The sequence below is a fragment of the Triticum aestivum genome, chromosome 3D, assembly GCF_018294505.1.
Source record: "Triticum aestivum cultivar Chinese Spring chromosome 3D, IWGSC CS RefSeq v2.1, whole genome shotgun sequence".
Classification (NCBI taxonomy): Eukaryota; Viridiplantae; Streptophyta; class Magnoliopsida; order Poales; family Poaceae; genus Triticum; species Triticum aestivum.
Window position 1 is genome coordinate 20,022,615 of NC_057802.1, and position 16,540 is coordinate 20,039,154.

Genomic DNA, 16,540 nt, shown 5'->3' on the forward strand with positions numbered 1-16,540 from the left:
ATAATAATCATAAACCATTGGAATTGCTGATAGTTCGGTTTCAAGCCAATGTCTGGATGACCAAGACGAGTATGCCAAGTTTGTCATACAAAAGACACTATGGAAAACTATCTTGTACGCAACATGTGCTACGGGTTTTCTAGTATGTGTAGTGCAATGCCGATGATACATAGAGAATGTGCTTGTCATGTCCGTTGCATATGGTAAAGAGAAGATACTCCTCTTTGTTGTCATCATGAGTTTCACTATGGAAACTATTTTGACGGTTAACTCTATAGTTTAGTAGGGTACGAGTTAAACCTGGAAGCAAAGCATCCCGACATTACTCGAGAACCCACGGGGACAGTAAATATGACTCGAGTTGAGCCAACAAATACCTCATCGCGTCTAGCGATTTTAAAATATCTCCTTTCTCTCAATGAGAGTGGAAACATTGGACTTCCCCGAGTATAGAGTTTATGGCACATATGTTCACAAGGCACATATCATTTTTCATCGGATTGACTCCCGTAGAAATCTATATATAAACATGAAGATTCTCAATATGAAAATCACTGTCATATATATAGAATACATACAAATGTATTTGTACCAAAGTGTTGATACAATTTATTGTGATATACAATATATGATGACAACAATACTTATGTTGTTGTTACAACATCGTAAACGACCACTCAGGAGATTGAAAGACTATTCATAGTCTCAAAACATGTCGGTTGAGGCATATTCAACCATCACATTCTCCATGCTCATAAGGTCCCGTCACAACTGGTGATGTCGGATTAAAGGTTGAAGTAAGTTTCAAACCTTTGCCCTTGAGGTTCATTGTATCCCAGGAATTCCTGATACAGAATAACCAGATGTTGAGATCTGAATCTAATGTCTTATGATATACAAGACATCATTTTTCTGTTAGTGGTGTGATCTTGACAAGAGGTGAATCCAGGATTGCACACATTATCCCACGAGACACAAGAGCGATCATGATGTCCATGGCCCAGATAGGGCAGTGGTGTCCATTGAGGGCGAATGCCTCAAATTCTATAGCCATATGTTACCTCTATGGGTAAACCAGAGATAATTAATTTACAACCAGTAAATTAAAGACCATCATGGTTGATGTTGTAATGAACTTAGCAAAATCAATGGGTATTTCAAGAAGTTATCTTGAAACCATTAGTGTGAATCTCAAATTGCTAAATATGACACCTTGAAGATAATCTCCAAAATGGAGTAGATCTCGTAGCACTAGAGAGTATAATCTGATGAAATCAGTAGATACTCACTCGTAATGGCTCATGTCATGACTTAATAAAATGTGTGGGAGAGCACTTTGTAAAGCAATTATAATGTCAAAATGACAAAATATAGGCTTTAACAGTAGTCATTGATAATCCGCGAAGGCAGTAGATCCATATGACTACCTTGTGATCCCAGTACATCAATTTGAAGAAATCACTTTGCATTTTGCATTCTTATTTGCAAGAAATTAAAAATCTCAATTGCAAATAGACGTATTAATCTCGACATGTAGCGAACATGGAGATACATACATTCTGGAATACATCATACTCAACAGAAATACACCACTATTATAATGAATAGTAATGATGTTGCAAACTTGATGTTCAAGTGAAAAACTTGAATTGTATAGATATCAAATTAAATGAGATCTTGTATCAAATTGCAAGGTAATTCAACAGAGTGAATTAATATTTTGCGAGAGAAAACTGATCTCAACCGCAATGAGATTATTTTGCGAGAAAAAGAAAATTTCTCAATCGCAAATGTTGTACGAGAAAACTTAATCTCAATCGCAAAACAATGTCATTGTACTAATGGAACATGTTATAGGAATTGCTAAAAAGCAAACACATTGAACATGCCACATACAATAACCATATATTTTCTGGAATGTTAAAACTCAACAGAAAAATAGGCTATCATGCGTGAGAGAATTGTAGGCAGTCATTTGTGATTATAGGAAACCACAAGGCCTGAAGTGAAAACTGCCGAAGAGATAAGGTTCTCTTTTTTTTTTCTCGTGCAGTCCCTGATAACCGCCACCGCCGGGAGACGGTCGCACTGTGCGCTGCCGTACCATGCGCTAGCAGCGCCGCATCGCCAATATATACGGAACCGCTCTGTCGACGCCGCAGAGGGTACCGCGCTGGAGGGCCAGGCCACGTCGTGCGCGTCTGAGGGCATCGCTGTCTGGCCGTCCCATCACCTTCACGGGAGCGGCCGTGGCCCCGAGCAGCCACGCCGGAGGGCGCCGCTCGTCGGGGAGTTGAAGCCCTACAGCCGCGCCATGGTCCACTGCTCCGCGCCTCTCTACAGATCGAGGGTGCAGCGGCGTGTGCCATAAGCAGTGGTCGCGGGCACCGCCATGCGCAGGTTCCGTCGATTGGAGCCGTGCCGATGGGAGCGTCGCCGTGCCTAGCGTTGGAGGGACGAGAAGCATCACCGGGCCGGGAGCCGCGCGCCGGAGGGATTTGAGGCAACCGCCTCGGTTAGAAAAGCAGGGATTAATAGGATTAATTAAATCCTAACAGGGAGCAATCCACGGGGATTCGACGACAGCCGATTACAAGAAAGAAGATGACGGGACCAGCCAAAGGGCTTTGGCCTCGAGCGTGCATGCACGGCCGTTGGATCGCTATCGCCGTCGATCGAATGGCCCCCACGCACCGCGCGTATGTGCGTCTACGTGCCTAGGTCAAAAGTCGCTGCTCGCCAAACAGTGAAACGGGGAAGTTGATTCGTACGTGTATGGATCGGTGGCTGGAGCTAGCGAGCTGGTCCTCATCCTACGGTGGAGAAAGAAGGAGAGACCCGGCAAACGGATAGCGAGGCGTGGCGACAAGGACGTGCCACCTGCTTCGTCCTAATTCCACGTAAGCTTGCTCCGGCCTCCTCTCTCTCGATCGAGTCGGGGGGGATCACTGTCTGGCTGATTGATTCGATGGCGAGAGTTACTGCTTACTTGTATCAAATGTACGATGAGACATTGGTTTTTTGTGAGAGCATTGGCCTGATGAGACGGGAGAGATGAGTGTGGGTCGACATGCATGCATGGTCCAACGGACTAGCTATAGGGGGGTGGAGCAGGAGCCACGGATGGAGTAGCCACGATGGAGCACCCGAAAAATTGTCGGGTCCCACCGCTCTCCTTGTCCAGCGTTCGCCTACTACCTGCAGCTGCTATAGCTACATTTGGGCAGTATGCATGCCGTTCTTTTACTTCTTTTGGAGAAAACAGAAGGGTACTGGTTTGCCTAATGCTAAGTCCACAAGTCTAACTTCCAAAGTGGTGCAATTTCAGTTTAGTGGAAAGGAAGACTCAAATTGTAATTTTTAGAATTGGTTTATTAGATAATAGAAAAAAAAATCTCAATTACCATAGATATAAATTGACACCTTTTCCCCATTAAGAGGTGTATTTTGTTGACTCGTAATGTCGCATCAAGAAAACACAAGCACCATGAGTATAAATCCAGTCTTTGCATGACTAGAATGCCCACAACAAACAACATCACACACAAAGAAAAGGAAAAAAAGAAGAAGAAAAAAACGCAACCTCTCGGCGTCTCGTCGAAGTGAGCTCACGCATGTAGCAGCAATCATCAACATGAACCATCGTTGATGACAGTATCCAGACGACGAAAAAGTACTTCAACAACTACACCGTCAAGAAGGGAACACCACGCAAGCGTCGTCGCGCCAGATCCATCCACGGAGGCTAGATCTTGGATTTTCACCCAAAGAAGAAGTTTGAGAAAACTCCAGATAATACGTCTAACAATGATACGACGTGGAACACCACCATTGACAGTACAATAAGTGCAAATCAGACCTAGAGTTTTCACTCTAAAAACTCGAGACCATGTGCTCAATAACACCACTAGACTTCAATCGCCATGTACTGTTGCCCCCACTTTCGACGAAATGAAGGAGTCACTACCGGAAAGCTTTCCTGGCCGGTCACCAAAAAACACTCTTGACTACACGAGAGGTGCACGTCATCGATTGCCACCATGCATGAATGAGAGTCGCACTTCCTTGTGTTCGACGAAAACATTTCGCAGGAGTACAACAAGGATTATTCCCCTGCGATCATCCTTTCTTCTATTCTATGAGATATATAATATACAGTGCTCACCTCATTACCATGCATTATACTCCAGGTTTGGTCGCACGACGCCACGGTGGCTGACCTGTTATCAGTTAGCAGTTAACTATTAGTCGATACGACGTTGACATGGACTGGATTAGCTTGTTAAATGAGTTTTGATAAGAGCTCATATGAGAGCCAGATGTACACGCATACCTTCTCGTCTCCCCCACCGGTCGCGCAAGCTTATACATATATCTGTAGTGCACTGAATATATAGTATATGAACTGTTGCAAGCTTGGAGCATCTTCCATGATTGAACCTTGTAGTAGATCACTTAATCTAGCTAGCGGCGTCTGTATGTCGACGAAAGAGACCGCTGTTTTGGATGCTCGATCAGGACCATGACAACCTAACACCTAACCGTGACATGAAGCTTTAATTAGCTATATCCTGCGAACTCCATAAATCACGCTTGACTAGAGCATATGGTGCCCTGGATGAGGTACGTAGAGAAGAACAAATTGTGAGTTGTTTATGAAGAAATTGAAGAGCAATTGAACAGCCGGTTGGAGGGCGGCAAGCAATCATGCATGCAGTGGCCGGTGAGGTGAGGTGTGAGCTGCGTGGATCCTACAGGGAAAGCGTTCCCGGTGTCCCACAAGCAACCAGGCCAGGCAACTGGAAGTTGTCAAAAAAAAAAAAAAAGGCCAGGCAACTGGAATCTCGCTCGTCCTTGCGGTGACTCATCCTCCCCACTATTCTATGATGATCGATCGATGGTGATTCGTCCAGCTAGATCGTTTGCAGTGGTGTGGACACTGGGCGCCACATCGGATAGGTACGTGTGGCACTGTTCCGCCGAGGTCGGCACGCGATGGCAGGACCGTTTCGTACGGCTGCATACGTGTGCGCGTGGGCGCAGGACGTGGCAACTCGTAGGAGCAGGACCGGAGGACACGCATATCCAGTATCTGACTTCATTTCTTTTTTGACGTACCAATATGTGAATTCATTGTGTAGTAGCAGGAGGTTTTTTCTATCCGATCAGCCTCTACGCTGGTTCCATTTTTATAGAAAATGAAACTAAACACACGGTGCTGTGCAAGTTTACCCTATGGTCCATTGGCAAAGTTATGGGAAAGTACAGCACCGCGCCAAAGTGGGCTGAATGGACAGTGCTGGAGCAAATCGCCTCTGTAGTTGGTACACTTGTAGATGTAGATTGGCAAGGAAACTTCAAATCCTTTTTTGAAGTGGCCAGAGTCTAAGTTAGATGCAAAGACTACACTAAAATTCCAACCAGCAGAATCTTTGGAGTAGGTGCAAAGTTATACAAGATAGGCATTACTGTGGAGCCACCAAATGAGGAAAAATCTAAGTGATGACTTACTAGATGACAGATCTGAGAGAGAAACAGACACATGGGCCAATAGGGACACAACTGCCCCTGCTGGACACAATGAAGGGGCACAAGCAACCTGAACTCTACCTCTGGGTCAAACAGTAATGGAAAAACTAGTGGGAGTCACCAACATTCAAAACAAACTACCATGTCCTTCCTGCAAAATCTGCATGACACAGAGTTAGATGCTCATAGCTGCCAGCTGCTTCAAGAAATGGAGATAGAGGATGATGATGATGATGAGATCTTCAACAACCTAGTGGATACCTGTGAAGAGCCTCTTGCTGAAGAAGAAGTAGGTGTGATCTTCAGCCCCAATGCTGTCATCAAGGAGCAGGGGAAAAAACTCACGTAAACAAGTGAAGATTTGGGGACCAGTGCAGGCTCAGAGGAAAAGCAGCAGGGTTGATGTAGGTGAGAAGACTATGCTGGAAATTGCAGTTAACAAAAAGAAGATGCTCAACCTGGAGATGGAGAAGCACAACTACAAAGGTACCCTCCTAAAGAATTCCTTTGAGTACTTTTCTGATCCTGATTTCATTAATACTGCTAGCAAGATAGGTATTGAAATAGATAGACCTAATGTAGACAAAAATAGGCTAAAGAAGTGAATTGACAAAACCAAAGAGCCTGTGGGGCCCTCTGGTGTAGTGGATATCCTTAGGGATGATGCCTTTTTTAGCATAGATGATCATGATAGCTCTCCTCATACACCTGAAGGGTGCAATGTTGAGGCACATAATGGGATAGATTATAGCAATCTATGGACCAAAGTGTCAAAATATGGGCGGGGCAAGCACCCCAAGAAAACATTGTTTAGATGAATTGCCTTTTTTGGAACATCAGGGGGATTGCAGCCCCTGGCAGGAAATCCTGTATAGAAGATGTTCTCAACAAAGTCAAACCTTGCATCATAGCCTTCCAGGAAACTAAGAAAGAAATGCTCTCTTCATCTTTTTTGAAAAGCATTTGTAACAATAGAAACTTTGGATGGCACCACCTGCCTGCAGAAGGCACTGCTGGTGGCATCCTAGTAGGAGTAGATGAAGACATCTTTGAGATTGATAGTTGGCTCTCTCTCAAATACTCTGTCTCTTGCACTCTTAAAATCAAAGTCAGTAAGATTAAATGTAGAGTTATTGGAGTTTATGGATCACCTTATGAGGAAGGTAAGGATGATTTCATATTAGAATTACATAGCTTGTTCATAGATGATCATCTCCCTACCCTGATTGGGGGTGATTTTAATCTAGTTAGGTATCAAAAAGACAAGAGTAATGCCAATATCAATCACCACTGGAGTGATAAATTTAATGCTTGGGTAGAGATCTGGAGTCTTTTAGAAATTAAAATGTCAGGCAGAAATTCACATGGGCCAATAACCAGAAAAATTTGGTTATGTCTACCATTGATAGAATCTTCTGTACTACAGATTTTGATGCTTTGTTCCCTTTAGGCAGCTCCCAAGCTCTTCCCAGAATTGGGAGTGACCACACACCATTACTTTGGGACTCTGGGCTGAGTAGCCCCCCTAAACCCACCAGTTTCAAATTTGAAAAATGGTGGCTGCTGAAGTCAGAATTTAGAGATTTAGTCATCAAGAACTGGACAGCTCCTGTCAAGAAGAAAAAAGCTATAGATATTTGGCAGGAAAAAGCCAGGAGGTTTAGGAGGTTTGCTAGAGGATGGAGCATAAATATAGAAGCTGATATTAGAAAACATAAAGCCCACCTCACACAGGAATTTGATTCCTTAGATATTAAGGCTGAAACAGAGCAGTTATCTGACTCTGAGATCAATAGGATGAAAGTGGTGATGCAAGAGCTTCACCATATTTGGCTTAAAGATGAAGTGAAAGCCAAACAAAGATCTAGAGATAAAGATATCCTAGAGGGAGATAGGAATACTAAATACTTCCAGGCTGTAGCCAATCAAAGGAGGAGGAAAACGCAGATTCATGCCCTAGATGGTCCTAATGGCACTGTCACAGAGACCAAAGACATGTTAGACATTGCCTCCTCCTTTTACAAAGATCTCTTTAAAAAAGAGAGTAGAAATGGGTTTAGGTTGAGGGATGACTTCTTCTCTGAAGGAGAAAAAGTGAAGAAAGAAGACAATAGTTCTCTTCAAACTCCTTTTACTGAAGAAGAGGTGAAAGAAGCCATTTTTGGGTCTTACTCAGATGGGGCCCCAGGCCCTGATGGGCTCTCTTTTCTCTTCTTACAACAGTTTTGGGAGGTGTTAAAACAAGATATTATGGCCCTCTTCAAAGATTTTTATGAGGGAAACCTGGACATCTACAGGCTTAACTTTGCTATGATTACTCTTGTTCCTAAAGAACAAGATGCTTCTAATATGAAGAAGTTCAGGCCTATTAGTCTGCTTAACTGCATTTTCAAAGTCTTCACCAAAGTCTTGACTAATAGATTAGCTAGGTTGATGAATTTCCTCACCTCCAGTAACCAATCTGCCTTCATTAAGGGCAGATACATACTAGAAAGTGTGGTGACAGCACATGAAGTGCTGCACTCCACCGTGCACTCTGGTAATGCTGGACTAGTGATCAAACTAGACTATGAGAAAGCCTTTGACAAGGTGAATCTTGATTTTCTCTATGAAATTCTAGAAAAAAGAGGTTTTGGCACAAAATGGATATATTGGGTCAAGCAGATCACCCAAATGGGATCCATTGGGGTGAAAATCAATGGGGTAGAAGGAGATTTCTTCACTACTGGCAAAGGGCTGAGACAAGGAGACCCCTTCTCCCCACTACTTTTTAATCTTGTAATAGATGTTTTGACCAGGATGCTGGCCAAAGCATCATCTCATAACTTAGTGACAGGGTTGTGCTCTGATCTCATCCCTGGAGGTGTTATCTGCCTTCAATATGCAGATGACACCATCCTCTTTGTAGACAACTCTGAAGATAAGGTTACTAACCTCAAACATGTTCTAACCTGTTTTGAGAATGTATCTGGTATGAGGATCAACTACTCAAAAAGTGAGATTATCCCCCTTGGGCTCACTGACAGAGAGGTAGATTCTTTCAAGAATATATTAGAATGTGCTGTAGGTACCTTCCCTATTAAATATCTAGGTATCCCTCTTCACTATGACAAGCTTAGGAGAGAGGACATCCAGCCCCTTATTGACAAGATCCTCAAAAGAATGGCTGGATGGAGAGGAAAGCTACTCTCTTATGCTGCTAGGGTGGTTTTGATTAAAGCTTGTCTTGCTAGCATCCCAGTCTACCTGCTCTCCTTCTTCAAATTCCCCCAAATGGGCTCTGGACCTGATCAACAGCCAGCTTGCTCACTGTCTTTGGAGTGACTTTGAGGGGATAGGAAACTTCATCTTGCAAACTGGCATTTGGTTTGCATGAGAAAAGAATATGGGGGGATGGGTATCCCTAACATCAAGGATGTTAACCTGTGCCTGTTAGGTAATTGGGTTAAGAGATATATCCAAGATGAGGGCAAGATCTGGAAACAGATAGTAGACTCTAAATATATTAAGAAAAGTCCAAACATTTTTGCCTCCAACCCCCAGAACACCTCCAAATTCTGGGAAGGGGTAATGTGGGCTGCAAAAGCCCTGAAGTTTGGATATAGATGGAAAATAGGTAATGGTAAGAAAATTAGATTTTGGGAAGACATCTGGTTTGGCACCTCCCCACTGTCAGTTCAGTTCTGGCCCCTATACACCATCTGCCACCAGCAGGGGGTGACTGTTGCAGATATTTGGGATGGGGGTTGATGTCAGATTGACATTTAGAAGGGTTTTCTCAAATGCCATGATGGAGAATTGGTACTGCCTAGAGCAGATCATCAAGAGCTCTGTGCTGACTGATGATGAAGATTCTCTAATTTGGCAATATGAGAGCAAAGGGGTCTACTCTACTAGTTCTCTTTACAATATTATTAATTTTAGAGGAGTGCAACCTGTATATATACCTTCTGTGTGGTCTATAGTGGTTCCTCCTAGAGTACAAGTGTTTTTGTGGCTCTTGTCTCATAACAAGTTAATGACTAAAGATAATCTGGTAAAAAGAGGTATTACTAAACCACCTGAATGTATGTTTTGCAAAGAACAGGAATCCATAGATCACCTGTTCTTTGGTTGTGTGGTTGCTAAACAGATTTGGATTGAAATATCTAAAATCCTTTCTCATGATGTAGGCAATGACTACATATCTATTGCTAGATTTTGGCCAGCCCATAAGAATAAGCTGGTCTTGAACTCTGTTTGTGCCTGTGTTATGTGGTGCATCTGGAAGTTCAGAAATTCCATGGTTTTCAATAATGTGATGTGGACTGACCTTAAACAGATTTGGTGGCAGATCCATCTGACTCTCAAGAAGTGGATGATCTTGTTCAAAGAAACTCCCTTAGAAGAGTTGAAGCTGGTTTCACAGAAAGTGGCAATGACCCTCACCTCCCCTTTCCTGCTGACTATGGGGTGATCGAAGGCAATGATACTGCAGGTATCTTGAGCCTAGACTCACTCTCTAAAATGTCGCTGGGAAATGAGGGGTGGTTTGCAGGTTTACTGCCTCCCGTTCGCTACACACCTCCGAACAGCCCCGAGAGGAACTGCAAACACTCATCGCCGCTGAGCCCTGCCACTCCGCTGGAACTGCCGCTGACCCCTGTACAAACCTTCAAGAGAATCAAATGGGGATGTGCATACCAGGCAAGTCAGAAGAAGGCTGGAGCTGTACCGGTGGGCGAATGAAGAAATGACACTCTCAGCTGGAAATTTTCTGTTTTGGGTGTGAGCACCTTAGTTTCTGATCTAGACTTTGAGGCTTGTAATAAGTTGCACCCTCGAGCCTTATGAGCGATCGGCTCCCTTTACTTTTGCTTTGCATTGCAGTTTAGAGAGTGTGGTATGATGTAGTCCCATAGAACCTTTGTCAGAAAGGCTGTTTCTCTGTGTACCTGGTTTCACGTTTTCAATGAAAATGGTGGAGCCGGGGGGGGGGGGGTGTTTTCTGCCCTCCTGTCAGTCTAAAAAAAGAAAAGAAAGTACAACACCTCTTGTCCCAAAGGGGCAAGGAACGAACACCAGAAGGTTCATCCACATCTAAGGGCATCTCCAACGGGGATCCAAAACAGCGCGGTCGGTCATCGGTCCGCGGCGCGGTCCGGATACAATTTTCTTTTGCAATTTGAAAACAAAGTGGGGGGAGATTTGCGGGAGTCCGGACACCTGAAACGTAGGACTCCGACACCTCTGGCCCACCCAATCCTCCTCCGGATCCCATTTCCTTCTATTCCACCTCTTCTCCCCTTACTTTGTATCTGCACCCTTCACTTCCTCCGCCGCCGCTGCACCTCTCCGGCCGTCACAGAGGCATTGCCGGACGTCCGCAACCAGCACCGACGCGTCCGCTCGCCTTTACGACGGACTTGTCCACCCTGGAACCGTTTGTACCCAGGTACACTCCGCCCTCCTGTCGACAACGTCCATTGCAGGCACCACAACCGGCAGGTGTTCGGTTAAATGCCATTAAACATATTTTCAAATGTTATGTCGTTTTTTAGAGTACGAAGGATGGTGAGCTACTCAACCATTAAGGATGAGTTGTTGTGCGGTGCGTGGTTGACCGTATCCATGGATTTCATAGGCAGGAGCAAATGGGAGGCCTTCTGGCAGGGAGTGCACGAACCGTTTGACGCACGAAAGTACATTGCGCCGTACAACATGTACATCATTCGACCACACAACGTGAGGTCGTCGTCGTATCGCTGGAACACTACCCCGATCAGTGTCGACGTGGTTCGTCAACTCGAGGCAAGGTGGCCATTGCACGTGGCAGATGGCGAGATCGTAAGTTTTGCTTGCTCTTGCTCAACATGTTGATTAATTCATTCACTCAATGTTGGTCTACACATTATATGTAGCCCGCACACGCTGTCGTGGTGTACCACAGGACATGGTGACGGCCATTTACGTGCAAAAGTCTTGGATGAAGATGAAGGCGGGAGTTTGTGGGGAACGACCTGACCCGTTGATGAAAAACTTGTTGGACATCCGAGATCTAGTCGAATTTGAGACATTCTTGTACTAGACTTAATTTGTATGTTATGTACGAATGATTTGTGCTATTTTCTATCCGAACTTTGATGAACCTCGGCTGGTTTGCATGAATTTCATCTGTTTTTTTTAAATGCGCGTTGAAATGTATCCAGTTATGGTTGGATGACATCCTCCCACAACCGTGTCCGTGGACTGACCCCACACTGTTCCCGGATGGATGCAGAAGGAAATTTGTGGGTCGCCGTTGGAGATTCCTAAGTAAACATCAGCAGCTTCAGGGCATTGATTTCTTTGCTCCTGTGACGATTCTTCGTCAGATATTCCGTGGTAGCATCACCACCAATCTGGCTTTAGTAGGAGTCCTTTTTCGGGAAAATATATGTATGAACCTGGGTACATATAAACCCTCTTCAAAAAATACATTCCTGACGGCAAAAAATTATGAAAAAAAGTTACGCACGTACATCGCCACTTCTATGCGCGCACAGAAAGTTTCATGGATTTTGTTTCTTTGACCTGTGCAAAAAAAGACAAACAAATATGTCATGGAATGATATTTAGAAGCACTGATTTTTTTTTTGTGGATGCAAAATAAAAAAAACATTTTCTCGCAAAACCTTGTGCCGCTAACATATTTTGCAAACGTGTATGCATGGAATTTTGTTTTGAAACTTTCAAACATTTTAAAGCGTGTTAAAAATAATTTTTTCAAAAGCGGGTTTATGTGTACCCGGGTTCTCTCTTTTCTACAGAGTTGATTTTTCCTTTCTTTCTTGGTGAACAATTGCACAGGGTCGAGTGAGCGGAATGGAAATGTGTTAACGATCGTGGGCCGAGGCCACACACATGCCAGCCCAGGAGAGAGAGACGAGAGGCGTTTTGTATGAAGTCCAGCTTCCTCTCTAAAAAATATATATATGTGAGCCCAGCTGCTCAGAATGCATTGTACCCGTTTGACTTGCTTCGAAAGCCCAGCCCATCCGCAGAAATGGAAAGGGAAACAGAGGAGAAGAGCGGCGGTGGTGTGGTCCGCTCTTGTTCCGGCGTACCCGCACGTGTCGCGGCACGGCAGACGGCACCGCCCTCCGCACCCAACCACAATCCCTGCTCCGGCACCCCCTGCTCCAGCCTTCCCTCCCCCCTCGTCGGCGGCGAAAATCTCCGGATCCGTCCCTCCCTCCGTTCCATCGCCACCTTCTCCACCCACAAGGGTTTAATTCCGAGGTGAGGCGCGCCGCTCCCCAAATTCCTTTCTTTTTTCCGTCCTAAAATAACGAGATTTTGTCGCCATTTTATGTTCTAGGGTTTCGATCCACCACCGCACCCGTCTTTTATTTCATCTGTATTCGGTTTCTTGTTCTGAGGCGAGGAGGGTTTAGCAGCCCTGGCTCCCCTGTGTTGGGGTTTATAACCCATCCATCCGTGAATCGACAGCGTCACTTTCGCACTTTCCAGCCTAGATTCAGTTGAGGTGCTTGGTGATGCGAACGGAAATGCACTTGAAATACCGCTGGTGCTTAGATTGACGCGTGCTTGCTTGGTTCAGGGGAATTTCCTGCCTGCCTACGGCGTAAAGACAGGTCTGTGGCCTGTCCTGCTTCGTCTCGCGGTCTTCGATGCGTGGTGGAGGCAACACGGTGAGGCCAAGGATCCAACTCTGCTATTTATTATGTAGTCTGCGTCACACAACTCTGCATTGCATTGCCTGCATAATAGTACAGCTCTGCATTGGATCTCTGCTCTACAGAGATTGCCCGGCTGGGGATTGTGCGTGCTCTATGAGTTCAGTAAGTTGTAATGTGCGTCCCATCTAAATTCATGTGTTCTTTGTTGTTGCAAATAATATAGTCGTCGAGGTTTTATGAATTCAGTAAGCCTGCTACTCTGTCTGAAGCACGGCTCATATTTACTGTTACTGCTGCATTGTCACCTACATCTTGTAGATTTTTGTATGCTACTACTGTAGCTAGTATTCCACAAACATATTTCGTCAGGATATGATCATGTTCTCGTAAGAATCAGACCGAGGATGGTAGGCCTAGCATATATATTCAGATAACCCATTCAACGATGCAGCCAAATTCTTCAGTCGAATTTACGCCTCGGTGAAGTTTGCTTACATTGAGCTACTGCCTACTGATACTCACCATTTATATTTTCTTATAGCAGAACTGCGCACAAACCACTGAGGGTCTTGGCACACCGGTTTCTGGCCAGCCGGATAGGATGCAGCAGGTTCAGCACACGGTTCAGACGCATGGATATGGACTGGCAAGAAAGCACACGTATGATTGGGTCGTTCTTATTCTCCTCGCCGCGTTCGTGGTCGTCTTGCATTATGCTCCCCCGTTTAACCGGTTCGTCGGGAAGGATATGATGACTGATATTAGGTACCCGGTGAAACAGAGTACCGTGCCAGCATGGGCTGTTCCTGTACGTTTCTGAACCTCTGTAATTTCATACCCTGACGCAAGCTTATACTCACCCTTCTTCTCTTATACTTACTGGGTGCTGGACCTTTCAACAGGTAATCTCTATGCTGTGCCCTGTGCTTGTCTTCATAGCACTGTATGTTGCTAGAAGAGACGTCTATGATCTTCACCACGCAATACTAGGTGATTAATTCTGTTTGTGTCTCCATCTGATGGTTCTCTTCTTCTCTGCACTTAGATCTGGTTTACGAATACTGGGTGACACATTCATGCGTGGAAAATGCAGGTGTTGTTTTTGCTGTGCTGATCACTGCCGCTTTCACTGATGTGATAAAGAATGCGGTAGGGAGACCTAGGCCAGACTTCTTTTGGCGGTGCTTTCCTGATGGAAGGCAGGTATGCATTTTCTGACTTCTGTATGTCCGTATAGTTCCGTACTTCAAAGCGTCGGCATGTTTCATTGCTAGGTAAAATTAACATGGCACTTTCCTGGCATGTTTATCTCAGGTATATGATCAAGTGACAGGTGGTGTGATTTGCCATGGCGAGAAAGGTTTCTTAACCGATGGGCGCAAGAGTTTTCCTAGTGGACACACGTCGTGTAAGTTTGTACCCTTACGTGCATGTCTACACTAGATGCGATGTTGATGGATAGAGCTCTCCGAGGTAGATTGTCAACAATTGCTGCATACGTATTGTAGCTTAAATTTTACTAGCTTATCTCTTTTTTGGTGCTATAAACTTGGACTTGACTTGATAGTCTGGATATCCATGCTTTGCTTTATGTTAGGTAGTTATCTCAAGTTGATACTGTGAATAATCATATCACTTCCATTGTTTCCTCCAAAATAGAATTGTACTACGGTCATACTGCGTGCGTAGTCAGTATTTAACAGAATTTGCATTGCAGGGTCTTTTGCTGGACTTGGATTTTTGTCACTATACTTATCTGGCAAAATTAAGGCGTTTGATCGCAAAGGTCACGTGGCAAAACTTTGCATCGTGATTCTTCCTCTTCTTCTTGCTTCGCTTGTTGGGATTTCTAGAATAGACAACTATCGACACCACTGGGAGGATGTGTTTGTCGGCGGCCTGATTGGTTTGTATTTCTTCCCCGCTCTATTCACAAATGCATGGCATCCTGTGGCCTTCAGTAACCATGTTTAATCGATGCATTTCAGGATATATCATGGCAGTGCTGTGCTATCTGCACTTCTTTCCTCCTCCATATCACCATCAAGGTTGTTCAATCTCCACAAAAAATAATGCAAATATCTTCTGCTATTAGTTCAGTTTCTTGTCTAGGTATTATCAATTTATCGTTCAATATTGTGAATTTTCTGTTTGAACTGACAGTCTCATCTTTTTTTCCCTACAAGGCTGGGGGCCCTATGCATACTTCCACATGCTGGAGGAGCTTGAGGCGGGCAATTCAAATAATGCACAAAACCAACAGTCTGCAGGTCAGCATCATATCGGATTGACCGGCCAACACCATAACGGGAGATCAAGAAATGATTTGGAATCTGGAAGTGTGTAACTCACCCCTCTGTGGAACCGACTAGCGTACCTTATACAGTAAGCATGCCTTAAAAACTTTTTTATGTGTGCACCAAGCAAGTACTAGGAGTTTAGGACTAGATTTGTGCTATCTGCACCTCAGGTTTATGCCTGTTCCTCTTGTGTACAAAAACTACTCGCTCAGCATATTCTGACCTAGTTGTTCTAGGGCCACCTGTTGTATCTAAATCATGTGTTAACATCATAGACCATGTGAGTGGCTGGTGGAAGTACTGAGTACGAACTTATTCCGCTGTTAAACAAGCACAACTGAGTGGCGATAATGACGGGCATATCTAGAGGCATTGAACATTCTCTACCAGGCTGCACCGCCCGGGGTAGCTAGTGGTCCAGTGGCTCTGTATCTATCAGTTCATACATAAAAGTGCAAACGTATACTGACCGACTGTATTTATTCCCCGTCCTTGGTCTTATTCCAAGCTGGGAAGAAGAGATTGACACGGATCAATGATCTTAGTTGTTGAGCTAGAGGCAAAAGGCAGCAGATCCCTGAAATCTCTGCTTTACACCATGAGGGCAACCGCTCCCGGCTCTGTGATTCTGTGTTATGTTAATCTTGCTGGAAAGCATTCCTTAGTGTTGTTAGATATGCTTCTGTCGCACGCACACCGGAAAAAGCTACGCGCTTCGGTGTCTGTATTTTATAGGTTTCAACAAAACGGTATTCGCTTCTTCGGTAGAAGTGCACTGAGCATCCCAATGCGTGTGTTTAGCCAGAAACCAATAATGCCATTTCAGGTGGCATGATTGGCACTTTAACCGCAGTGAAAACAACTAGATTGCGGGCGGATTCTTCCACTTTCGCTTTTTTTCTTTTCTTTCAAGAGCGCAGACCACGGATCGGAAGGAAAGGAAGTGTCCTTTGTTTAATCTGATGCGGTCGCCATAAGTAAGGTAAGTTCTTACCATCTAGGTAACTTTCTATATGCTCTGGTTCCTCTTCAGCACGGGGCAAGAGGCTG

The 16,540-nt window shown here is 44.5% G+C and overlaps 1 protein-coding gene across 2 annotated transcripts; it reads left to right on the forward strand.

The window, feature by feature from the left end:
• Positions 1–12,579: 12,579 nt before the first annotated feature.
• LOC123073849 (lipid phosphate phosphatase 2) lies at positions 12,580–15,844 on the forward strand. 2 transcript variants are annotated; one of them, XM_044496862.1, is made up of 9 exons: positions 12,580–12,789; positions 13,112–13,202; positions 13,732–13,998; positions 14,093–14,180; positions 14,284–14,393; positions 14,505–14,598; positions 14,908–15,096; positions 15,179–15,238; positions 15,377–15,844. In XM_044496862.1, the coding sequence occupies exons 2-9, from the start codon at positions 13,182–13,184 to the stop codon at positions 15,535–15,537; spliced, it is 990 nt and encodes a 329-aa protein (XP_044352797.1). In that variant the 5' UTR covers positions 12,580–12,789; positions 13,112–13,181; the 3' UTR covers positions 15,538–15,844. The 2 variants fall into 2 exon arrangements, with proteins under 2 accessions (XP_044352797.1, XP_044352798.1); XM_044496863.1 differs by having other exon boundaries at positions 13,735–13,998.
• Positions 15,845–16,540: the final 696 nt, after the last annotated feature.